The sequence below is a fragment of the Malaclemys terrapin genome, chromosome 3 (assembly GCF_027887155.1).
Source record: "Malaclemys terrapin pileata isolate rMalTer1 chromosome 3, rMalTer1.hap1, whole genome shotgun sequence".
NCBI lineage: Eukaryota > Metazoa > Chordata > Testudines > Emydidae > Malaclemys > Malaclemys terrapin.
The window spans coordinates 91,671,678-91,699,227 of NC_071507.1; the positions used below are offsets into that span (position 1 = coordinate 91,671,678).

The window sequence follows — 27,550 nt, forward strand, 5'->3', positions numbered from 1 at the left end:
CAGCTATCCATTTTATCCATTTTATTGATTTGTAGATTATAATGGATTCATACTACTCCATCCTGACTCCAGTTCACCAAGCTGTCACTCTTTCCTCATTGAAGTCCCTCTTAAAACCCCGGTTTTTCCATAATGCCCACAAGAAGTGTGTTTATCACTTTAGAGAGAAAAAAGCAAGCATTAGGTCATCTCGATTTAGTTTTCCAAGTACATCCTGCAGTGTTAAGTGTCTGTCTTTTAGATTATGAACTCTTTGGTACTGAGACAGGCTTTATTTCAGTATGCAGTATAGTGCCAAGGACATGTCCAGTACTAAAATATAAATAATACACACCTACAGTAAATTATATTAAAAGAACACTATCAATGGTATTTTTAATTAGTCAATTAAGTGTTTTGATAGAGCATTCTTTAAATAGTATGTCCATGTTTAAAAGAAAATACTCTTATACAGGTTTTTTTTTTAGTTTTCCTGATAAGTTTCAAAGGTTCTTTTGGGAGGGCCCAAGAACACCACCGAACACATTCAGGCCCACCTCTCCTACAACCTCTTTCTCTATATATATCCCCTGCCACCACTTCTTCACTTGTATCTGTATTACTGGTAAATAGCCTCTTGCAGTGCCTGGGGACTGTGAACACAAGCTTCTGAGAGGGGTGCATGAGAGTGATGACATCATGCTAGTAAAAGAGAGTCAAGCTCATTTAATGGGAATTCCTCTTTTTAATTATGATTGGGGAGGGGGGGGAGGTTCAGTCCCCACCAGACCCCAATTCAAATTGTTTGTAATGTCCTTCCCCTGTTTGCAGCACACAAGGGATTCTCCAAACAAAACAAAAAACAAAACAAAGAAGGTTTTATAGTATCTCTAACTAGGGTCTACCATCAGCTGCTTCAAGGCTGGTCCATGCAGTGTCAGGGATAGTGAGGCCTGTGACTGTTTCCCTCTTGACTGGTCCATCTCTGGGGTCGGCCATCTCTAATATACAGCAGCCTTCTTCCTATTCACCACCTCCTTCTTTGGGGGTATCCCTTTTTAAGCCCACCACCTCCAACAGGCAGTGCAAGCCTTACAGGTGTGCCTGGTTAGTGTTGAACAAGCCCAGAAGAGCTGGCTTGTTTCTTCTCTTTTACAGTAAGGGTGTGTCCCTTCACAGATGGGCTGGGGCATATATTTAGGACTACATATTACCACCTAGGCACAGCAGAACTCCCACTTCTGTCAATAGAGCATATCCATAAAAATCAAGGTAGATTATGACTTTTAGCTATTATTTGTTTAGGGTAAAAATTTAAAGAGTAAAATTTTCAAACTATCCCTATGGGTCTTAGGTGCCTAATGGGGGTTTCAAATATATCTAGGCACCTATCTGCATCTTTAGGCACCTAGTATCAGAGGGGTAGCTGTGTTAGTCTGAATCTGTAAAAAGCAACAGAGGGTCCTGTGGCACCTTTAAGACTAACAGAAGTATTGGGAGCATAAGCTTTCGTGGGTAAGAACCTCACTTCTTCAGATGCAAGAAGTGCATTACCCACGAAAGCTTATGTTCCCAATACTTCTGTTAGTCTTAAAGGTGCCACAGGACCCTCTGTTGCTCTTTAGGCACCTACATACCTTTAAAAATTTGGCCTTAAGTATCTACATGACTTTTGAAAAATAGGACTTAGGTGCCTTTGAAAATGTTGTCTTTAGTGTCTTATTGTCACATTCAGCATCATTCACTGGGAAAATAATTTCACCTTTAGGACCATTATTATTTCTGCCATTTATTTCCTTTTCCTCCTCATCCTCCTTTTTCTATCACTCCATTGTCTTTGTGTTTCTCCTTTTTTCCCTTCTGCATCTTCTTCCCTTCAGCCATCTCCGAGGTCTCCCTTGTGGGTTCCACTCCCAATCTTTTCCCTCCTACATCTGTTAAAATTATCAGCAATGAGCATTAATGCTGACAGTTGGATTAATGGAGAGTGGATCCAGTCACACCTCCCAGAGCTATTTTCCAGGCTCTCTGAAGACTCAAGAAAATGACTGCACTATTGTAACATTTGAAAGTTTATTTCTGCAACCAATAGGGCTAGAAACTTAATTTAAATGACAGTGTGTATTCTGCAAAATCTGAACATTCAATGTGAGTCGTATATACACATCGAAAAGGCCAGTTATGCTTTGACTGACAGCACTGTGCTTCGGCATGAAACAGGAAGTGTAATTGACTATTAACAAAACAGTGGTAACACTTGTACACAAAATGCTGTTAAATGCACAAAGACAAAATATTTCTCTAATTTGTTATAGTAATCATTGGCTCCAATCCTGCAGATTTATGCAAATGCTTACCTTTATTCACATGCTTAATGGTAACCATGCATGGATTTTCAGAATCAGGACCTAAAGCTGTTACTTATATCATCAGTGTTTGGTATAACATTTTCTGATGGAAATGTGATGTTCAAGTTGACAGTGTTCATGTAACACACATCCATGTAAAATATTATTTTAAAAATTATCAGTACATAATAGTTTATTTTTAAATGGTCTCAGTCATTTTACATTGTAAAATATGTCCAAGAGGCCTACTGTGAAATCTATTTCTAGTTTTTCCTATACGAGCATTAACAGTAGTGATCTTGTTAAAATTTGACAGCCGTTTCTCTGAGTATTAGCTATAGGCATAGGGTCAAATGTGAGAGTGAGGGAAGATGGATATGACAAACAGTGATAGAATTAATCATAAGCTTTAATGATTTTCAAAGGCTTCAGAACATTAGCTTCTCATACCTGACTAGGAGAATGGGCTTGTTGTCTGGATTCTGCAAGAGTTGGTTTATAAAAATGCTAATGTTCATGTAAATATATTCAAATGAGAAAACGTCTGCCTGTAACTTAATTACAACTTAAACACTATAACATTCTAATCAAAGAGACCAGGAAATCTTTGGAAGTTGTAAAGGAAATTATTCAGTAAATAGATAATAGTCATAGATTAGTCTAGGAGATGTATATTGGCACATACAATTTATCAAAAGAAATGTAGGAATAGGAGAGTGGAATGGAAGGAGCACAACTGGGGGGTTGGGAAAAAACCCACTATTTTCCTTAACTTAAAAGAAAATGAAATTGGGGAAAACATACTGGGTCAAATTCAGACCTGATGTACCTCTTGCACCAGATCTGAATTTAATCCAGCCTTTGTTAAAACATACATATTTCTTAGGTAAAAAGAATATTCTTTAAAATATTGAGTTTTCAGAAGAAGGAAAGAAGTGACAGAAGGAATTTATCCTATCCTTGCAAAGATAAATTCAAAGATGTTTTGTCACAAGGAGAGATTTTGTGATTTCTTCCTTATCTTTATTTTTGTAACCATTTTCTTTTAAGATTTAAGCTAGAGATGTAATATTTAAAAATATTATTGTGTAAATCTTTTTTATTTTTACAATAAGCAATAAACACCATAACTTTGTTTGACAGCACTATCCCTTTAAATAGATAAAAATACTATCAGATGCTGCATTCAATAGATTGATTAAGAATGAAATTCACTTTGTCAAAGGAGCACAGAACACTGTAAATATCATCTATTCTTAATACTAGGGACAGCAGAATGAATTGTACTGTGTAACAACTTTCTCTTAAGGTCTCAAAGCAGTCTTACCTAACCATAGCAAGGTTGGGAAACTGAGTTTGTGTCTACAATTTGTGAGTGTCTGGGAAGGCCTGGCTGATCTAAAACGATGAGTGCAGTATAGAGCTAAGAATGAAAAGGAGACCAGCAACATAGTGTAGGCAACACCTACCACAGGCCTCAACCTTGCAATGAGCGCTGCATAGCCAGACCTCTGTGCTTACACAGAGCTCATTACAGGACTAGGGACATGTTTGTTCCAAGTATCAAGGAACTTGAAACTTTGATGAAAAATTAAGCGTATTTTAGTTCTGTGAGTATATCAAAGCATTCTAAAACAAAGGGTTCATGCTCTTTTGTCTATTTGCTCCATTTTATCTATTGTATACCAATTAGTGCAACCCAAGATCTAGTGCAAAAAGGTTTAAAATAAAAGCTACAGAAAGTCAAGAGAATTTACAGCACTTTTCTAGAGAATAAATATGGACCACTAAATGCAGAAGTGGTTAGGATGCCAGTGGTTAGTTTTAAACTTTATTTCTGCTCTAAAAATGAAGCCCCATTTACAGCATAATGGAATTACAGACTTACTTTAATGATAACAGCATGAGTGGCGCCACTGTAATGAAAAATGGAAATTAATTTCCTAAGTATGATTTACAAAGTACAGTACTTCATGTCTCTACGAATTTTCAAACATGATGGTGCTCTAAAAATATCTGATCAAGCTAACTAACAGTGTTCAGTTAGTCATTGATCCTTTAATGTACTAGTGCACTTTGCCAAAATAAAATCAGTAAAGGTAATGTTTCAAGAGTCAGAAAAAGATTACAGGAGATGAAATATTAATCAACAATTCCAATCTGCTTCATACTTGGGATCTTAATATTATTATTTTCTTCTCACCTTTGTCTCCTCTCTGGAACAAACATCCTTCCCTGCAAAAAAAAAAAGTACCATGGAGCATGTAACAATTAGGCTTCATGTAAACTTGCCATGAAATTATACAAGTTTTGAATATTGAGCTGTATAGAATACCAACTGTCAGATGTGAGCAAACCAAAGAAAATCTCAGTCTGAGATCAACTGAGTATTTAGCTTCAGCTCAGTTCTGTGACGATGAATGAAGCTGATCCACAGAAAACTGATATTAGTCCATGAGGATATTCTGTCATTACTCCATGGTAGTCTCAGGGGTGCTATCCAGAGTATATCACCTTACACATTTATTTTTTAACCATATACTGTTAGCTACCATATTGTACAGTACAGTTAGCTACTATTTAGCTCATTGATAGGGAGCCTAGTTACTATGGTGACAGGCAGATTAGAAGTGCATAGATAGATTAGATGGGATGTTTTGGTATTTACAGGAGAGCCAAATTTTTCAGAGGACCAAGATATTGCAGGGGGAGATTTTCAAAGGCACAAGGAATGCTTAGGCAATCAACTCCCATAGTCTGTCAATGGAAGTTGGTTATCTATCTCCCACTTATGCCTTTGAAATCTCCCTCTCTGAGTTGTGTATAGGTGCTAAATGAATAAATAATTTGGTCTTTTGGGGAGGCCTGAAAGCAACCCCAAATATATTCAACCTGCATATATCAGGCTGTGAAGCTATTAGTCCTCTCCCCTGCTCTTGGGAATGGTGGACTGACTATCTTTAGTGTGTTTCCTGAAAAATATAACATGATCATTTCTTGATGTTTTCAGTTCAGATGTTCTAATTTTCTTGTTTACTTGATTCACTGTATTGTCCCATTAATGGGATTATTTTAAGCAAATCCAATGTACAGAAAATAATTGCATTTTCTAAGGAGTCTAGACAATTTATAGACAGTAATTCACTCCAGTAATTGTCACACTTTCTTCTCTAGCTCAAAAGACATTGCCAACCTTACGCAGTTGGATATTAATTGTCCACCTTACCCCCTTTCCTTGGATGTCTCAAGCTGCTAATTAGCATTCCTGTTTTCCAAGGCATTGGCATAATGGCTAATGTCTTGTCAAAAACCTGCACAGAGACGGAGATGAGATTAAAACAGGAATAAAATTTGAGTGTTCTATATGAATCCCTGCCAGAACACCCTTTTCATGATGATGAAGTTCAAGGTTATACTCATTGCTTTTTCTTTCTCTCTCTTTTTTTTGGGGGGGGCTATCGCTGGTGGGCTTGAGCCAATCCAATACTGCAGTACTTCCACTCTGCAGAAATTGTTGAACTGTTAACACAATGAAAATCTGTGTATTTTTTAAAGATGATTTAACATGCAAATTGACATTTCAGTATGCAACTTGCTGCTCTCATAAACAGTATAAATAGGAAATAGTATAAATAGAAAATCAGAAGCACTTTATTCAGATTGCAGTATTAATTTATGTTACATGAATCATTTAATTAGAGATGCTTTTCCTCTATGTACCCACAGTGATAATTATCTTCCAGTATGAGCCTGAGAATCAACTACTTCTTCCAGGCCTTTTTTAATTGTAATATTAACCACAGTAATTAAGCTGCAAGAATGACCACAAGAAGGTCCTTTAGATAAAATGTTCACTGAAGCTGTTTAGGAAATTGGTCCCTTTCACATTATGCTAATTATTTTGATACTTTGGTATTTAAGTACATAATGCTCTGTATTAAGAGTGGATACTTCCTATTGATGAATGAATTGGCCCAGTTTCTTCTATCTTTGGGCTACTTTGCAACACATTGCCAGTGGTAAGTGGCCCCCAAACCAATTTAGCCAGCCATGGGAGGACCCCCCAGGTGGCATAGCAGCTCCTACATGTCCCATTCCAGCAACCAACACATCAGTATATTAAAAGGTTGTGGGGACATCTCTTCTCTAAATGATGTTTTCCTGGTGTCATAACAGCCCTTTGGGGCCTTTGGTATCCAGTGTAAGTTAGTGCACTGAGTCAGGATCAGAGGACAGCTAATACAGCTTAAAACCATATTCGTTCAGCCCCTCTCCTGAGCTGTACTCTGTGCTCCTCAGATGAAGCCAACGATCTAGGTCACAATATACTCAGCACAAAGATATAGTTGTTGAGTGGCTAAAACCACATGCAACAGTTTCAATATGTGCCCCAGTATATTCAGTGCCTTCCAATTTTTCATCAACTGCAGACTTTAGCCACAAACTGACCAAATTTACTATTGAAGAGGTTTGAGTCCCCATTACATTTGGAAAATGTATAGTTAGTTATTTTGATGCCATCTCAGGATCAGTGTCTCTTCTTGATGAGGCCTCCTGTGTAGTCTGACCTTTAAGTAGTTTAAGCAAAAAGGCAAGGTGACCATTAATCCACCATTGTCTTTAACAATCTAGCTTTTAAAAATTCTTTTGGAAGGTTGGGCTTACACTTGGGCCCCAAAGGAAGCCAGATAAACCCAAATGTCTCAATCTCATTTACATTTTTCCATTTTTTTTAAATTCAGGTTCAGATTATGAGTTCTTTAGGGAAGAGCCACATTTTCCTGTTTGTTTTGTAGTGTCTAGCAGAATGCAGCCCATGCCCTAATTGGAACCTTTAGGGCTACCATAACACTAATGAATAAAAAATATGAAATCATTTATGGAATGGAAATAATGCAAGATAGTTTTCTCATGCTATTTTCACAGTCCAGAGACTAAAAATGAAATGCAAATACTACAATCCAGACACATGCCCAATTCTTCAGCATTGTGAGAGATGTCAAGGATTTGTGTCTTTAAAACTATGGCACTTGGTGCTTGCATTAAAAAAGAAAAATCCTTTCAATAGTTTTAAACCATTGTCACAGGGTACAATATATACTTCTTAAAGTCCTCCCTCTTCTGGCATTAGAAGCAGGAAGATTCCTGTGTAATTGAATCTGGTCTCTTGCCTCCCAGATGGATACTCCTTGCTACTTTCTCTTTTTATATATGGCTGTAACAGGACGCGACTCACCGCTGCAGCGCCGCCTGGGAATTAGCTCTTTCACAGCCTTGGAACGCCCTCTGCAGGCCCCTCTCTCACCTTGCCGGGCCCCCGAGTCCCTCCCTGACCCCAGTGCCCCTTTCCACTGGGGTTCTGCCCCTTGCAGTACCCCCACAGTCTCAGTGGGTCTCCCTTCCCCAGGGAACCCCCACCCCCTAACCCCACCTTGCCTCAGTCTTGGCTACTGCCAGTCCCCATCTAGCCCCCATTCACTGGGGCAGACTGCAGTATGATTGCCATTCATCACTGGCAAGGAGGGTTTGGGCCTGCTGCTTCTGCCTACCCGTGGACTGCCCTCTGCAACCTCAGTACCTTTTGGCCTTGCACTAGGCCGGCAGCCGGGGAGGGGAGATTTCCAGGCTGGAGCTCCCCAGCTCCTCTTGCCTTCCCCCAGCCCTGCTCCACCTTAGGTACCAAAGGTACACTCCCCAGCAGCCAGGTCCTTCTCCCTCTAAAGGCAGAAAGAGAGTCTCAGACTGCCTGGCTCACAGCCCTTTTATAAGGGCCAGCTGTGTTCTGTTTGGGGCATGGCCCCAGCTGAGGCTGCTCCCCCAATCACAGCCCTCTCCTGGGCTGTTCTAAGCCCTTTAAGGCGGGAGCGGGGCAACGACCCCGCTACAATGGCCTAGTTGGATTTCAAGACCTAGCTGCACCTGCTCTACAGCCACTTAACCAAACCCTTGCAGACACGACAGGGAAAACTGAAATTTGGTCCTTGGCTCTACTTCGCCCAGCTACTAGTCCGGGGTCTCCTGTGACCCAAATGCATAGTATACTTTGTCACACAGATGCAGCTGTAGAATTTCAAGGAACCCTAACTCTACATGGCTCTGTTGCTGTAGATACGATGTGTATTTTATACTTCTACAGATAGCTCCAAAAAATATTTTTGGAGGGGTCGGGGGGCAGAGCAAATTTAGTGCTACACAAGTTAGATTAATAGTGCCAATGATAAAGTCGTCTTTTTATCTACAGAACTGGTTAAACAAAGGAAGCAACAGTGCAATCTTTTCTGATACTGTCCTACCAATGTGTCTCAACCCTGTTCTGAAATAGCTCTTTCATATCCCAGAAGTGGTTTGATACCTAGTCATTCCTTGGTAGCAATACCAAGAATGCCAACAGGATTGCAAATTAATGCCATTTGTTAAGGTAGATTTTGTGATGAGTAATGTGAACAGTGATCCACTGGAAACGGGAGTGAAGTCACCAACTCATTTGACATAGACAACCAAGCCTTCATCGCATAGTTATGACTTTTACTTTCTACCAAAGTGAGTTGGATTTGAACTGGTGAATGATGCTATATTCCTTATCAATCTCCTGAGCCATTAAATCTCCTCACTTGTAATCAATTTTAACTTGAATGACCAGCGCTTAAACACTAGAGGTCTACGTTTCACTGCATGTCATTTTCACATACATAAAAAATAAAAATTCTCAGAAAGAGTTAGTAGACTGGAATAACATCAGGTATACAACTTGTTCTCACTGTGTTTTTTTCAGCATACACATCTGTAGTGAATGTAAAGAAATTCCAACTCACTGCACAGTATATAATGCCTGCATCTGTAGCTTTCACTCTATGCATCCGAAGAAGTGAGGTTTTTACTCACGAAAGCTTATGCCCAAATAAATCTGTTAGTCTTTAAGGTGCCACCAGACTCCTTGTTGTTTTTGTAGATACAGACTAACACGGCTACCCCCTGATACTTAACTCACTGCACAGTTAACCCAGACTCTTATCCAAATTTTAGTCTACACCCTCCTATCTTCCATACAGAAAAGCCTCTGACCAGGTTTGGAGATTCTTCAAGCCTGGGGTAGTTTACCCAGGTGGGTGGAGCCATGGCTCCCACTTTATCTTGAATTGGAACTCACCCTCTTTGCAGTGAGGATGCAGGCTAAATCACTCAAGTGCTAACAGTCCTCCAATGGCCTTCCCACAATTCTCACTGAAGAGCAGACAACTGCTCCCACAATCGATTGGGAAAGAATCCTCAAGCATCTCAGCACAAAGAACCATGGGATATGTCACCAGACACAGATGGATAAATGCACAAACCATGAGAACAAAGTAACACGCGTAGTAGCGAATCTGCCATGTGGGCTAGGCTAACGCAGGTACCAATCACCTGTGCTAACTGTGTAGTGAAGACATACTCTAAGTATGTGTGATGTTGGTGGACAGAGTCCACACTGGACCATGTATAAAAGGCTTAATGAACTGTCCTGGAGACAGGGGAGGAGACTGAAGCCATTTCCGTTCCATATCACTAGCCTGCAATATCTAGCATAGAGAAAAGCTGGCTTTAAACGGCTGCTGCCACCCTTAGAAATGGGTCTTGAGTCTGAGACAAAGAGAGGTCCTAGTGTGGGGGCTGAGTAGCCCTAAGGTAAAGAATCTAAATTTCATTTATTGAAATCTCAGATAATGTGAAGATTGGTTCTTCAAGTGGTTCTCCAAGATGTTTAGATAATCTGTTTATCTGTACCGTGTAGAACTCCCTCCAGTTATCTGCTTACCTTGCCTGATGTCTTCTTTCCCTTTATCATATCATAGCTCTACTTATTATGGGTAGCCCTTACTTGTGCAATTAATTCTTAGTTATGCAAATAATCCGATTGAAACCTAATTAGGTCTACTTGGATAAGTAAGCCCCTACTTATTCAAGTGAGGGCTACAGGATCAGGTCCATAGCTCCTCCCGGCAGGGATTGTGTCATCTATTTTTCTGTAGGGTACTGGGCACATTTAAGGCACCTGTGGTGGGGTCAGATCTCCCATCAGACCTTACTGCTGCCACAGTTTCCCCTTCTGGGAAATCAAATAACACCAATTCTTGGTGTCTGTTTATTAAAACAACAGTTCAAATGTCAACTTAAACCAACACAAGTCTTTCTATCATGCCACAATTTCTTCAGCTCCTTGCTGAATGAAGGCTTTGTTGCTTAGAATTTCATCAAGACTCTTCTCTCTATGGCTCTTGCTCCCACTCCTCACAAATACTGTATAGGAAGTAGCTCCAGACAGACCATTTCCTCCGGCTGGTGTGGAAAGTCCTGTCCCATCCCCATCCTACTTACCCTCAGCATCTCCTGCAAATCTTTTTCCTTCCCCTCTCGGATACAGCAGGTTCCATCCTATGGGAAGTCCTGTCTCCAGGCTACTATTAGGTGATTCTGGTCACCTGACCTAACTGCTCATCCAAGCCTAAAGCTATCACCTACAGACGGATAACCAGTGACAAGGGGGCTGAGCCCAATTCCCTTAAAGGGTCAGCCCACCCTGTGACGGCCACATATAAATAGTTATTTATTCTTTCCATTTCTTGCATGAAATCAGTCAAAGACACATTTTCCTTTGGGCCATGTTAAAATGCTTTTCAATTACACTGAAGCAAAATAACAAGGTAATTAGAACTATTAAACGTTTACAGAGCACTATGCCAAAATGAAATACATCCTCAGATCTTAAAGATACTACAGTAGAATCTCAGAGTTATTAACACCAGAGTTACGAACTGACCCGTCAACCAGGCACCTCATTTGGAACACAATCAGACAGCAGCAGAGACAAATAATAATAATAATAATAGCAAATACAGTACAGTACTGTGTTAAGTGTAAACTACTAAAAAATAAAAGGAAAGTTAAAAAAAAGATATGACAATGTAGGGAAACTGTTTCTGTGCTTGTTTCATTTAAATTAAGATGGTTAAAAGCAGCACTTTTCTTCTGCATAGTAAAGTTTCAAAGCTGTATTAAGTCAATGTTCAGTAGTAAACTTTTGAAAGAATAACCATAATGTTTTGTTCAGAGTTATGAACAACCTCCATTCCTGAGGTTCTACTGTATATCCAACGGGAAATAGGAAAGCCTTTGGGAAACATATTTGCTAGCTCACTAAACACAAAAGTAATACTCCAGGACTTGGTGAGGGGTTTGCAATTTTCCCTCCTTATTTAAGAAAGGAACATGGGCAGGCCCAAGGAAGTACTGTATAAAGATCTAAAAAACTGATAGCAGTTGAGGAAGAGGTAGATATTTTAAATAGCAGTCAGGAACAAAATTACAAAACTTTTAGAAATATATAATTTAGCAAGGGAGAAAAGAAATTTTAAAATGAGAAATATCCTGAAGATACTGGGTTCTATTCTTATCAGAATAGGTGCCGTCTGCAACATGAATGAAAATGTTAATCAGCTTTTGGCAGGTGCTATGTAACAGTATCCTGCCATCAACAGAGCAAGATTAAGGCAATCTGGGCCTCTAGGCACACCACAACACAGGTTCCTATGTAGCCTTCAATGACAGCAATTTATTTAAACGATTTTAACCCAAGTTAATTGATGGGACAATTTTCCCTAAGGTAGCAACCTGAATCATATGCACTGTCAACTGTTGCAAAACCCTTGGGATTCCTCCTGTAGACCACATCCTATTGATACAAAAATGCTAATTTAAGATATGAGTGAAATTATGGCCCAACTGACAATGGGTGTTTAGCTATTGACTACAGTGGGGCCAGGATTTCATCCAGTATATCTAAGATGGTGCTAATATGGTGCCAATTGCTGTAACATGTAAGCACAGACAATCATGTCATATTCCAACTCCACAATGGCCTACTGAATAGCTGGAGACAAAATTAAAGTAAAGTAAATTTATTTAATCTTCTAAAGAACAAAACTATAATTTAGGGAGAATAGATTTATGTTTAAGGAAGAAGACTTGGAATCAGGAATCCAGGGCTTTACTCATGGTTTTGCTAAACATCTCCAGTGTGACTTTGTGAAAGTTGTTTAATTTCTCTGTGCCTCAGTTTCCTCATCTGTAAATAAAGAAAATACCATACACAGAGTTTGTGAAACTAATTTAATTAATATTTGAAGAATGCCTTGACATCCTCAGATTCAAAGCTCTGGTTTATTTTAATTATTTCTATATTTGACAACTAACTGCAGAGTGTCAAGATAGGTGAGAGTGTATCATTCTGTTTATGGTACAATTGGTAAATAATTATTCCATGAATGAGAGTCTTGTTCTACAATAAATATTGAAAAAACGCAGTGACCTGAGGATCTGTTCTTGACATGTGAATTACAATCACGAGATTTTTATTTCTGGATTGTTATAAGAAAGACATTGTTCTCACCAGTTTTTCCATTAAAACCCTGAGGATGGTGTAGAAATCTTAATCATAGATTCTTACCCTTTTCTTCAGTTCTTGCCCAACAGACCAAAAAGCTGTTTAAATGCATTTAACTATCACGGAGAGAATAGCAATACTTGGGATTTGAGAAAGATTATACTGCAGCTTGTTCATGTCTCTATCTGTCCACAAAGTTTTATTAGGGTGGGTGTATATAGTTTCAAAAATATTAAGAGACCAGGTGAAGACCCCTTCGAAGACTGCTTTTATAAAACCCAGCAAATGACAATCACATCAGTTTTACTCTAGCTTAACTGCTATATTCCCTTCCTTTCCAAAAATGTGTCTGGCTCCCTCCTGGAAGAATTTATATAACCAACTTCTGTTGCTGAACTTGGCAGTTTGAACAATACTCAAATCATCCTTCTATATATTGGATTTTTAATATATATATATATAGAAATCATATCCAATCCAATAGGCCCAGAACCACAAGCACAATTCTGTAGCTAATTTTGACTGCAATTATTGTGGTTACACTCATAAATCAGTTATCTGTGTATGCAGCTAGCCAGTTAGAGGAATTAGTATATATATTTACTAATTTTTTTATTTATTACTCATGGCTCAATGGACTTATACATTACCCTTTTCTCCTCTTAAGAGCTAGATTCCAGTGTGTCTTAGGTCATGAGTGAAATGATTTTGGTGGCCTCAAACTATTTGCCAACCTTATCAAGCCACTATACGATCTTGCACAATTAGCAATCTCTGCTCAGAAGAGGCCAGGAATAAGAGGGGAATTGAAGGACACAATTCAGATCCATTCACAGGGCTATGCTGGAAAGCTTGCACACTGTGCTTGGCTGTTCTCAATGCTGTCAGTCTGTTGGTGGCAGGAATACTAACATTCACCAAATTAAAAAATTTTTAAGCCATGTATTTACATAAACCTGTTCCTTTTGCATTTTGCTTGAAATTCTCTCTTTCTGCTTGTTTTCCCTTTTTCTAAGATAAAGTCCAACACATACCTTGAAAACAAAATATTTTGATTGCACCCTAATACATATTTCAAAATTCAGTAACATCTTTACCATAAAAAAAAAAATCACAAATAATAGTCTGTGTTTTTGTATAGTGACTGACACAGTAAGTTCTACTTAATTATATTCAATTGTATACATTTTTTAATGTAGCTTCTATACTGTGTGCTCACAATTACTATTGTGTAAAATTCTGGATATCCATGTGTTTGTGTACCCACACATGCACACACGAACACACACAAATGCATCTTTGTAACCAAATTTGATGGACCCAAACTGAGTACCTCCAATTTTGCAGTTTGGTCATACAAATACAGTTGATCAGCTCAAATTCCAGTTTATTGGTTCTCAGGTTGTAGTCAAACTCAACTAGCAAATGTCACTAGAAAGTAATTTATTTTTATTTTTCAATTCTCTCAACACTGTATCCTTATCATTTGTGCATATAGGATTTTAACCCCTAATTTTATGAAGGTCTAGGTATCTGATATCTGAAACATTAATAAAATCAGTGTTTCAGAAAAAACAGATGGGTTCTATATGAATTTTGGGAAAAGGGGACAAATTAATTTTGGATAAAAATTTTAGGAAAAGCAAGGTTAAGAAAACTGATATTTACATGTATAGCCTAACAGTGAGAAGGGAGGAACAAAGAAAGGTGAATTGGGAAATGCAAGTTCCTTCTATAAGGGATACTTCTCTTCTTTTTATGTGAGTGTAATTTTTTTATTCATGGTTGATGATGCAATATGAAGCCCAAGTAGCTAGTTTATAGTGAAGTGACACTACATCTTTCTGCCTAAATAGACATGGTTCTGGCAGATTTTGATTGGTATTGTTCACGAGAACAAGCACCTTTACTTTGTAATCTTGAGAAATATAAATGTTATTCAGCAAAGAGACTAGATTTCATGGGTTTCATGCTCTGTTTTGTGGCCTTGTCAACAATTAACAGAGCTTAATCTTTCCTGAATCCTTTAAAGATAACATTGGGGCTTTGCTCAAACTAGGATTAAACAGCACCATTACTCATTTCCTTTCTTTTTTCTTCCTAGTTCTGGGGAAAGTTTGAAAGAAGGTAATTTCTGATTTCACATCATTCAGGACAAGTACCTTGTAAAGAAAATCCAGGAGTGGTCAAAGGAGTATTTTATCATCAACTTTGTACCGCACAACATTTTGATTAAAAAAAAAACTAGAACAATACGAAATTAACCGGCACACATTAAATTAATTAAAAACTGACTGATGGTCTAAAAAATGTAATTGTAAAAGAGGAATCATCATTGAGTGGGTGTGTTCCTAGGGATCAGTTGTTGGCCCTACACCACTGTTTTTCAACCTTTTTTCATTTGTGGATCTCTAAAAAGTTTCGAATGGAGTGCGGACCCCTTTGGAAATCTTACACATAGTCCACAGACAACAGGTTGAAAATCAGTGCCCTACACTATTAGTGCCTTACGTTATTTAGCCTTTTTAACCATGATCTGGAAGAAAACATAAAATCGCCACTGGTAAAGTTTGCAGATACCACGAAGAGTGAAGAAGTGGTAAATAATGAAGAGGACAGGTCACAGATACAGAACAATCTGGATCATTTGGTAAGCTGGACACAAACAAACAATATGTGTTTTAATACAGTGAAATGTAAAGTCATACATCTTGGAACAAAGAATATTTACAGGATGAGGAGCTCTATCCCAGGAAGCAGTGACTCTGAAAAAGATTTGAGGGTCATGGTGGATAATCAGCTGAATGTGAGCCTCCAGGAAAAAGCTTTGGCCAATAGGGCTTATGTGATCCTTGGATGTATAAATGGGAATATCAAGTAGGTATATGGAGATAATACTGCCTCTTTATTTGGCACTGGTGTGACCACTACTTGAAAACTGTATCCAGTTCTGGTGTTCACAATTCAAGAAAGATGTTGGTAAATTGGAAACTGCTCAGAGAAGAGACACGAGAATTAATTATTAAAGAATTGAAAAACATGCCTAATAGTGAAAGTCTCAAGGAACTCAATCTTTTTAGCTTAACTAAGAGAAAAGTAAGGGTGACTTGATTATAGTCTATAAATACTTACATGGGGAAAAGATATTTGATAATAGAATGCTCTTCATTCTAGAAGACAAATGTATAACAAGATCTAATTGCTGGAAGTTGAAGCTAGACAAATTCAGACTGGCAATAAGGCCCAAATTTTTAACAGTGAGGATAATTAACCACTAGAACACTTTACCTAGGGTTGTGGTGGATTTTCCATCACTGGCAATTTTTAAATCAAGATTGAATGTTTTTCTAAAAGATATGTTCTAATTCAAAGAGGAATTAATTCAAGAAAAGCTTCCGGCCTGTGTTATGCAGGAGGTCAGACCAGATGATCACCATTGTCCCTTCTGGACTTTGACTCTATGACTCAAAGAACATAAGAAGAAGAAGTCATTATCACTCCCAGTTCAATGATCCGTCTAGCAGATGCAACATGAATCAAGAATGAACTTTAATTAACAAAAATAAGAAAATGGGAGATTGTTTGTAGGGCTTTTATTACTAGAAGAAGGTCTCCTTAAGGCAGAATTATTTTTAAGTGATGGGGTTTTAAGTAAAAAGCTTTATAAAAAGTATCTGGGAAATGAGAATTTGAACCAAAGAAATACATTTTTCTGTAAGAGAGATTAAATGTGCCCAAGACACAGCCTGGTAAAATTCATGTGGGGAAATAGCCGTAAGAATACCTGCTAATTCCTGATAGTATTTGGTGTCTTATTGTCTGTGTGTGTGAAGAGACATTCCCTCACACTGGGTGAGAGGAGGCTGGTGCTGCCCTGGAAGAGGAGAAGCTTAAAAGGGGAAACTTACCACAGGAAGGTCTTCCCACTTCCCTCCCCAAGACTGACCATAAGAAAGGCAGTCCAACTGAGGAGGAGACAGCTGTGGGAACCACTGCTCCCAGAGCTTCCCTGGCTGTCAGAAAAGCAATATGCCTTAGGAAGAGGGGTAGAAGGTAAACTACATGAAGAGCAATAGACTTTGAGAGACTAAGCTGATAAAGCCAAACATCCCAGGGCTCTGAGAGACTGGCGCTTGTTCCAGCCACCCCCCAAGTGTTGCCAACTGGGGTAGAAGAGAGGGTAAAAGAGTGGGACCTCCGGGAAGAGAGGTGTAAGGATCCTTGCCTCCCCACACTGTGTCAGAGTGTTCCCAAGTTTGGAAGACCTTCAAAGGTCTTGTAAATTTTCCATATCATAATTAACTGGAGTATATATGTGTAGGGAATTATCATAGCTTTCTAGTAGCTCTAAAGGGATAAAAAATATATTGATGGCTGGGGTTCTCCTGGAAGGCTGAAGTTTCAGGGTTTTGTTTGTTTGTATTTCCTCAAAGAAAAATTTTCCACTGGGTCAATGAGACAAAAGTTACCATTACTGGATTACTAGAATTTGAAAATGATATCAGCTTCTGTGAAAAAATTAATGTGGGTGCCCCAGCGATAGGAAGAAAAGCAATTTTCTATCACCCAAAGGTATCTATCTAGAGACTTTTCCCTTAGAAAAGGAACTTGACATTCTGGAATTTGGGAGTGGTGTCTGCTGCTAGCATCTGAGTCACAGATGTTGTCTTGAGATAATATTGTGAATAGATACTTTACCTTAAATCTTTATGGAGTGAAAGACAGACTCATATAGAAACATGGCACATTACAATTGTACCTCTTTCTAAGGCACAAATCCCCATATCATCTAGGCACTGTGACGTGGTTTTAAAGGTAACCTACAAAAGATTTTCTAAAAATAAGGTCTGAATGTTTTTCTTTTTTCTTTTTCAAAACTGTTTGTTTTTCACAGTTTTTTTTTATATTAACAATTGAGGTCCTGTCTACCTTGCAAGAGTTACAGCCTTTCCTAAATAAAAATCCCATCAGTAGCACTGGTGGGAACCCTAGTGTAGCTAAGTTTCCAATAGCTTCTGCCAGTATTTCCATTGCATTGTTTGGGCTCAGTAAATCCTGAAAGTGGCCCCAGTTAAATGCATTCTGTCAGTTACATTGTACTAAAATGTCTTCTATGTCCATAGTAAAAGGTATTTGTTATCAAATGCTTTGGTAAAAAATATTATTGTAAAATAGGTAACTAAATACTTAATTCACCGCATACTCTGTATTGGAGACATTAGGGCTGATTCTCCATTGTCCTGCACCGTACGTAGTCGCACACCTGTACAAAGTGGATGGGATAGTTGTTATGGCTTGCCACTGATCACATCCAACCAGGAGATTTATAGGTTCTTATCCAATTCAGACAACAGGGTTCAAGAACTCAGAGACTTCTATATCGGGAGAGGACTCTCGAGGTGCTTGGCAAGAACACATACACTGAGGACAATACCAAATTGATAAAAACTTTATTGAGATTAACAAAAGAGTAATAAATGGTATGAACTTATAACTGCAAAACAGTAAAAGAATTCCAAAACTCCTGATGGTAACATTTCTATTTTAAGAACCTTAACCTAACATACTCACACGCTTCCTTGAGGACCCGGTAACAGGAGGTGAAGGACCAGCTTTACTCCTGGAATGCCCGATAACATGATGGTGCTGGTTTCCCCAATAGTTAGGAATGTTGAGTTGTTATACTATATTGCACAAGCTGAGCTGATAGAATAGATAGATAGATAGATAAAAAGATAGTCTATAGAATATAGGAAAACTGGAAAAAGCACTCCAAGAAAAAGAAGCTTCAGGAGCTAAAAGAGCCTCCTGACTCTTCCTTACAAGGTATTTTATAGGATCGTGACACTATGTAATTCAGGCCCAACCTACTATACCCAAATCTTATTTCCATACCCTAAGAAATTTATGGGTACCCTTCTCTATAGGTTAGCGGATTATGACACTTACTTTCTATTTATATTAATAAGGATTATCTCACTCCAAAACTGGCAATCTAGGCTCTCTTGGTGACCTCAAAGTTGTGGTGTACCCTGGGGTTACCAACCGGTTGTAGAGGCTGGATAAACCTGTTCAATGATGTGGATAGTTCCTCCCTTTGGTTCCTCAAAGTTCAGGGATCATTCCTATCTGTGCCAAAGGTTACCAGCTTTTATGCTGACATATTCTTAACTGATTATACTTTTTGCTATATAGCGGATCTTACAGGCCAGTAGGCTACTTGCATTTCAGCATTTCAGCAAAACTTATTATTAGGAAACACATGCCTCAACACATCCTAAATTTAAAGGAATTAATACTGATAACATATAAGAATGAAATGGATTAATTCAGAAAAAGAAACATATTATTTGATACGGCTGGATTAGTAGGATATAACAACTAGCAAAATAATCCTATGGGCTACAATGCAATATATCACCAAAACAAAATGGTGGCGTTTTATACTCTCTTTTTACAGGTGCAAATAACTTCACAAGGACCAAGGCAGTGGAGAGTGAAACCCTATCTATAAAATGTATTCAACAGTATTAAAATCTGAGAATCCCAGCTGCATAAAAGCAGTAACATATTTCAAAATAGGTAATTTTAAAATAGTTCCCATTTTTAGCTTATTCAACAGAATCACTTAAAACTTTCCAAAACATTTTATTTAGACCACTTTAGTAACATATGTGAGTTTGGGGTGGGAACAATAGACATAAGACCATCCACAAATAAAAATAAATATCTGTAACATACAACCAACAAAAAACAAACCCCAAATAGAAGGGAGAGAGCCAGAGAGTCCTTGATTTCCACTAGCAAATTTACTATTGATTTTTACATAGATGGTAGATACTATGGCAATGTACAGCAGTATGTGTCACATAGATGGATTCATTCAGCAAAGCATTACACATATGCTTAGGTATATGTTTTATTCCCATTAACTTCAATGGGACTTCAGCACATTAATTTTGCTGACATGGGGTGTTAGTGACAACAGCTTGTCCATTTACAATGACTTGCATGTTTGGGATACATGGAAGTTGAGACCTGTGTGCGTGGTGGGGAAGTCTGAGAAATTTCCATTCTAAACTAGTCATTCCCTAACTAATCATTCAATGGCTTCCCATCCCCTCAGGAAACGCAGTTTTCTCTCCTCTTCTGTATATTTTTTTTTACTGAGTGTATTATGGCATTATTTACTTTGTTTTGCAGAGTAGAAACCTTGATGTGACTTTCCATCTGCCTGTCCTAAGTATTTTGAAAATAAACCATTGGTGGAGAAAACAAAAAACTGAGATGGGAGAGATCATACAGATGGAATGTTAATTAATTATGTGTTATCAAGCTATCTTAGGCCCTGATCCTACAACTTGATAATAGCAGGGTGAATCTGTGACTTTAGTGGGGCTCTATTTGGGTGTAGGAAGTCACATGCATGATATAATTTGCAAGACCAGTGTGAACTTGCTCTTCCAAAAACACTACCAAAAAAGGACTGCTTGGATGCTAGGGATATAGCAAAAATGGAAAATCATAGAATAATAGGACTGGAAGGGCCCTTGACAGGTCATCCAGTCCCGTCCCCTGCACTCATGGCAGGACGAAGTATTATCTAGACCACTGGTCAGTAACCGGTAGATCGTGATTGACTGGTCAATCCTGGAGCCTCTGCCAGTCTATAGCAATCTCCGGCTGCTAAAAGTCTGGCGGTACAGCAGGTCTAAGGCAGGCTCCCTGCCTGCCCTGGCCCCACGCCACTCCCAGAAGCGGCTGGCATGTCTCTGTGGCCATGTCTCAGTCCGCGCACTGCTGCTGCCCTTCCCACTGGCGCCGACTCCGCAGCTCCCATTGACTGGGAACTGCAGCCAATGGGAGGTGTGGGGGTTGCAGCGGGTCTCTGTGTGCTACCCGTGTCTAAAAAAAGCAGATAAAGCACAGTATCTGCTAAAGGAAAAGGCATCTATCACATGTTGAAGAGTGACAGAAATAGTACAGTTTAGGAATATAAGAGATATGAGAGAGAGAGAGAGAGAGAGAGAGAGAGAGAGAGATTAAATGAGTCCTTGAAACAGTCAGCAAAAGCTCTCTGTGCCCTAGTTTCCCCATCTGTACCATGGGGATAACAATACTGACCTGCGTTGTAATGCGCTTTGAGATCTACTGATGAAAAGCACTAAAAAAGTTAGGTATTATTTGCCGTGTTGTAGCTGTGTTGGTCCCAGAACATTAGAGAGGCAAGGTGTCTCTCAGATATTATTACTAATGAGCATATTTACATTGAGCTTTACAAAACATAGAATAAAACATATTTTTCCTTTATTAAAAAATGTATCTTGCAGCAACGGAAAATACACTATAGTATTACTATTGTAAAATTATGTGTCTGGCCGAGGACCAGGACCCCACTGTGCTAGGCTCTATACAAACACAGAACAAAAAGACGTTCCCTGTCCCAAATAGTTTATATTACTGCAGAATACTTTAGTATTTTTTAAGAAACAAAGGCTGCCCCAAGAAACGGACAGTCTATAATACACATGCAGTGTTAAGCCACACACCACCAATCTTCATGGGATTCCAGCTGTTCTCACAGCTTGTCCCTTCTTTTACAAAAGAAAAAATATATTTTATTGCCACCAGTTCTAGCCCAAACAGCTTGCCCCCTATAGGGACCTCATGGTCAAGGAGCCACCAGGTGTGACCTGTGGGTCTATATGTCCCTAGGGCCAACTCTGCACACATCAAAAGTGGGAGGCCCTCGGAACCCTAAGTTAATGCCAAGTCCGGGGTCTCTCTGGAAGGTGCCTATCTGCAGCCACAGCTGTCCCCTCAGTGGGTGCGAGGGAGCACTCCCTCAACATTAGTGTGTGTGTATCATTTTAAACAGCTTTCACTCTCTTTATGCACACCGCGGATTAGCCTGCCTATGTCAGCAAGACATTTACAGGCCCCCTCAGCCGCTGTTTTTAAGTCGCCCCTTCAGGCTGATTGTCTCAATACTTTCTGACAGGTTTCAGAGTAGCAGCCGTGTTAGTCTGTATCCGCAAAAAGAACAGGAGTACTTGTGGCACCTTAGAGACTAACGAATTTATTAGAGCATAAGCTTTCGTGGACTACAGCCCACTTCTTCGGATGCATATAGAGTTTCACTGAAACTCTAAGGTGCCACAAGTACTCCTGTTCTTTTTGTCAATACTTTCTGTCACACACCAGTCCCATAAACTGCACCACCGAGCCCAGCTCCCCTCGCAGCTGGGGGGGGGGGCATCATTTTAAGGCCGTTTTGACTCCTTGGAGGGGCGGTGTATCAAGGGGGAGGGGAGAGGAGCCGAGGCAGGGCAGGGTACCCCACTCCCTTAGCTGACGCTAGAAGAGACTGGCGCTGCGCCTCCCCCCCGCCCCCAGCAGACGGGTCTGGGCGGCTTGGGGAAGCCCTGCCGTGGCGGTGTGAGCAGTACGAGGGACTCTGAGCCGAGCGCTGCCGGGTGCACAGGCGGGGGCTGGGCTAGCGCGTCCCTGCCCAGCTCTGTTTCCATCCGGGTTGCAGGGAGGAGCCTCGCTCGCAGACCCGAGCATGATGCCGGCTGCTGGCGCGGGGGACCCCGAGGGCACCGCGGCTCCCGCTGAGGGGAACCCCGGGCTGGGAGCGCCCGTGGCACGGGCGGGCTGTCACCCTGCAGCAGCCCAGGACAAGTTCTTCTTCATCAAAGGTGCAGAGAGCCGGAGGGGGGAGGGAGTAAAGGCCCCATAGCGGGGAGGGGGCGGACACGCTGCTGCTCTGCCCAGTCTCCACAAGAGGTGAAGATTCCCCCTTCTCTTAATCACAGCAATAGTGTGAGAAAGCCCCTTGTCTCCAGGGCAGACAGGCTGTGTCCCAGGACGGGCAGTGGGGCTGGCTGGGGTGCTACTGGTCACAGCCTTGGCTGTAACAGGAAGGTCCCAAGGATGCTGCTGCTTCTCCCCTCCCCAGCTGAGCTGAGTGCCCCTTTGCCTCCTTGGGGGAGTTATGGGTTGCCGGAGGGGCTATCGCTGCTCTAGCAGGTGCCGTGGCTTCAGCCACATCTTGGTACTGACAGCCTCTGTCCACCCACCCCCATCTCTGAAGGGTGGTTTCCCCTGCACTGCTGTTGCCTCAGCCCCAGCCCCCCCATTCCAGCCCCAAAGGAAGCAAGGGGACCATCCCTTTGGGTGGAACCTGCTTCTCCTGCAGCTTGCTCAGAGGGCAGCAAGAGAGTGCAAGCAGGTTTAGAAATGCTTCTGAAGCAACTGCACTTGTCACAAAGCCACCACTCTGTATCTGACCTCTCACGCCTCCTCAGAGGAAACCTGCACAACAGCTTCAAAAGATGAGCCTGGGAGCTTAAATTCACACCTTTGCTAGACACTACAAAATATAGACTGAACAGACACACTGGATTTATGGCTCATTATAACAACAATCCGTAACCCTCGTAATCAGCCTACGAATGGAGAGTTGTTAATGGGCCACTTCACCTTGAATGGCCATCTTATGTTTATCAATGAAATTTGAGTACATTTCCCAGACCGGAAGAAGAACTCTGTGTAGCTCAAAAGCTTGTCTCTCTCACCAACACATGTTGGTTCAATAAAAGATATTACCTCACCCACCCTGTCTCTTTGAAGCAACTGAAAGTTGCACTTCCCCGTCTCCCCAAGACCCACAGAAGCCCCTCAGCTACCACCATGGGTATAGAAATGGTGCTCCAGGCCACAACAGGGACAAAGCTGGAGAACAGCTGCTGAATGTGTCTTCAAATATGGGCAGATTTCCAACTGGCAATTTGAACTGATGAATGCTGCAAGAAGCAGAGTTAAGTCTCCCCCTTGAAGAAAGGGTGCAGCCATGGGATAAACAGCTCTTGAGATACCCATGCTGCTGTGGGGAGATATTATTCAGAGAGCACTGTAAAGGAGAAGGACCTTACCTGGGAAAGCCAGGAGTCTGCTTGGTTTTATCTGACTTTCCTATAGATGAATGCAGTGTAGTTGTAGTTGTGTCAATCCCAGAATATTAGAGAGACAAGGTGGGCGAGGTAATATCTTTTATTGGACCAACTTCTGTTGGTGAAAGAGACAAGCTTTTGAACCACACAGACCTGACCAGAAGAAGAGTTCTGAGTGGTTTGAAAACTTCTCTCTCTCAACAACAGAAGTTGCCTCACTCACCTTTCCTATAGATGATCAGTCTCTACATGGATTTACTGGCCATGTGCCCTTTCTCTTCACCAAGAGTGTGAAGTAGTAAATCAGAGTTTTAATTTGTTGATATAAACTAATAATTTATTTTTAAAGTATTATATTACAAAACATTCCTTGTCATTCACTAGATTAGAAAATGAGCAGTTTGACAGCTATTCCTTTCCCTTAGGCAGCTGCTGATAGATCTGCACTTCTGATTTTTTTTAAATGCTTGAACATTATTTTTTTCTAGGAAAGAAATCCATTATTTTAATTTCTTAAATTTTGTTGGCAGGTGGAATTTTTCTAGGTACTGTTGCTACTGCAGGAATGATAGCTGGTTTTGGTACAACACTTGCTATGGCTAAAAAGAAAAACCCCAACTGGTTCAATAAGGTTTGTTTCTTTTAAAGTACTATACAACCAGGCAAAAGTAAAAATAAAATCTTTGCTTCATAGTGTATTATTGCATGCTCGTTTTGGCTATACTAATTGTTAAAGGTATAGTAGTTTTATAACCAGGAGGCCTGATTTTGCATCAATGAAGTCAATGAGAGCAGGAGTTAATTCTAAGTTAGGTGTGTGTTCCTTACTGCTCTAGTGGCAGATCTGGGCTGGTTATAATAAAGCCCTATAAAAAGTTTATTCAGTCTGCTGTGATCATATTACTATAATCCAATGAAAAATATTAAATACATGTGTCACAGTTCAGGGCGACTACACCTGTATTCCCCCTCTATTGTCCATCAAGAGCATATATGCTAGGCTTCTGGCTCTCCAGCCATTGTCTCTCTTGGGTGGAGACATGCGTCTCTCACTTTTCTGACCGAGATATTTCCAGGCTGCACAGCTCTGTAATTATACTATAAATTCACCAGCAAAGTCAGACTGCCAAAGCAGACCTGTTTGCTTTCTCTTCAGAGACTAATAACAATGTTACTGCCAACAGTTGAGCTACCTCACAGCACTTTCTGTGCAAACTTATTTATTCTTAGGATAAAAACATTACAGAGAAAACATATTAAAAACAAAAAAGAACCTACATGTACGCTAATAAGCTTACCAGAGATCATCCCAACTCTAACATGGGTCCTGATAGGTGATTAGTCCTTCAGACCCCACAAAGGATTCTTGTCTATGGTCACAAGTTTATAACAGCCTCAGCACAGAACTAGCACACTCATGAAAAGTATACAAGGTATACATTAGTCAGTATCCTAGAAAAGTTGCATACAGTCCTACAACTACACAAACAATTCTATTTTTAATACAATGGATCTTTAAACTTAAATCTTACTGAATTAAGTTAAATCTTATTATCTGGGATATTGCAGGAAATTGCCCTCTGTCACAAAATGATTGAAACACAAAGCTGTTAAACAATAAATTTGCCGTTTAAAGCCCTGATTCTGCAAACATGCAAATACTTTACTCATGTGAGTGGTCCCATTGACAAGTTCAAAGTTAAGCACACACATTTGCAAGATTACAACCTATATGATTAAATGAATATCATGTAGATAAATACACTGTCACAGATAAACCTAGTGTGTGAATGATCACTGTTATAAATAAATATGCAGAAAGCTGTTTTAGTAAGATTATACAGAGAAAAACATGGAGATTCAAACTTAAACTCCATCTTTAATTTGTCCCGTGCCACCTAGGTATTACAACACATGGTATATGTACTGGTCTGTGACTCACATGTATGTAACACTTGCAATAAGATACATAAAAAATAGTGTTAGATCATTCAAAAAGTTTCTAAAAGGTATTCAAGTTGAGGACATTTAGTATGTATCATTAATGTAAGTAGAGAATTTTAAAATAAAGATTATGTAAATACATAATATTTACCTAGTAGAACATCTGTGCCATAAACATTTAGACCTAGAAACCTATAAATATTTTGCATTTTTAACTGCAAGGACAAACCTATGATGGGACTGTATGTGCAAATATATCTAATCTTGGAACAGAACACAACTATTCAGGAAGAGTTTTTCCTTAATCAGTTTTTCATTGAACGAGCATTTGTAAAATAAACACTTAAAATTGATCAAACACTAAACCTACTATAATATCTATTGCACCTAAGAGAGGCCTCATCCTCTAAATCCTTTTGTTCTAACATACAAAATCATATCATTTTATTCATTGTACTTTCCATTAAGTTTATAACAGCATTTATTCTGAACCCTCAAAATCTCTTCTTTTGGAGGAGGGAATATCTGAGATCCATCCTTCATCTTGCAAAACCCTACTTTAGGCTGAGACATATCACTCTGTGGCTGTTCCATACTGATCCCATGTCGCCTCTAATACTAGAATATCTAGCAAAAAATGCAAACGCCATCTAATTTCAGGTAGGTGAACAGTAAGATGAAGCATACACATTTTTTTCTGTGAGTAATGTAATAATCCTTCTAAAGACAAACTAATAGAAAATAAATTATCAAAATTAGATAATTTTAAATAAGAAAATAAACAGCAGGGTTCTTTTAGTAGCAGAAAACCAACAGGGATCAGTTTTTTAACATCCCATCATCTCCAACAGTGAAAAATATTTTTACAGTTTAGCACAGTGGTGGGCAACCTGTGGCCCATGGGCCGCACATGGCTCGTCAGGGTAATCCACTGGTGGGCTGCGAGACAGTTGTTTACATTGACCACCCGCAGGCACGGCCGCCCGCAAATCCCAGTGGCCACGGTTCGCCGTGGGAAGTGGCGGCCAGCACATCCCTGCAGCCTGTGCCACTTCCCACCACTCCCATTGGCCCGGAACGGCGAACCGCGGCCACTGGGAGGTGCGGGTGGCCATGTCTGCGGACGGTCAACATCAGCGAAATGTCTCGCAGCCTGCCAGCGGATTACCCTGACGGGGGCTGCATGCGGCGCACAGGTCACAGGTTGCCCATCACTGGTTTAGCACAATTATTATTCTGTTCAGAAGAGCCTTGTGTTACTAGAATACTGGAAAAGGTGTGATGTAGGTGAGGATTAAGGTACACTGGGTGAGATTTTTTGGAAAAACTTGCAGAGTGCCTTCCTGCCTTATACCTGGCTTTGGCAAGTGCTAAAAGATTTTGATGAACATTAAATTTCACTGGATTTAAAAATAAACAAGTCAGTCTAGTTGTAGAATGTATTTATACGTTATTGTGTGACAATATTGTATTTTCTATGGCCTATTTAGATTTGAAAATATACAAAGAATTATTTAGTCTAACAATGCCCAGATTTTTTAACCTTCAAAGCTGTCTGCAAAACTCATCTTTCTTTCTCAGCTTTTGGAGAGAGGAGGGTTTGAGGGATATAAAGTTATAGTATCAGTTATTATGTTTTGTTTTGTTCTACTTAGAGTGTGTGAGTATAGTGTCGTTGGCTTTTTTACGTGTAATTATTTGTAATTAATGTTGAGACATTCAAGTTTTGCAAGATATGTAGAAACTAAGACAGTTGTCTCATTTTAAATCTATTAAGAAGTAGGCACACTGTATAATAATATAATTCCACAAATTATATAAATCCTGTTACAAATAGCACAGTTGGTTTCATTCTGACTGGCTATTATTTTTTACCATCTTGCAATGATGTTTTAAAACAACTTTTT

General features: G+C 39.8%; 1 protein-coding gene across 2 annotated transcripts in view; it reads left to right on the plus strand.

Moving 5' to 3' along the window:
• Nucleotides 1-22,277: 22,277 nt before the first annotated feature.
• The window catches only part of TMEM242 (transmembrane protein 242), a 41,530-nt gene continuing 36,257 nt past the window's right edge, over nt 22,278-27,550 (plus strand). For both annotated transcript variants that reach the window (XM_054023245.1, XM_054023243.1), the window contains exons 1-2: nt 22,278-22,445; nt 24,230-24,330. In XM_054023245.1, coding sequence (XP_053879220.1) covers nt 22,310-22,445; nt 24,230-24,330 — 237 coding nt within the window. In that variant the 5' untranslated portion in view covers nt 22,278-22,309. The remainder of the gene's footprint in view (nt 22,446-24,229; nt 24,331-27,550) is intronic.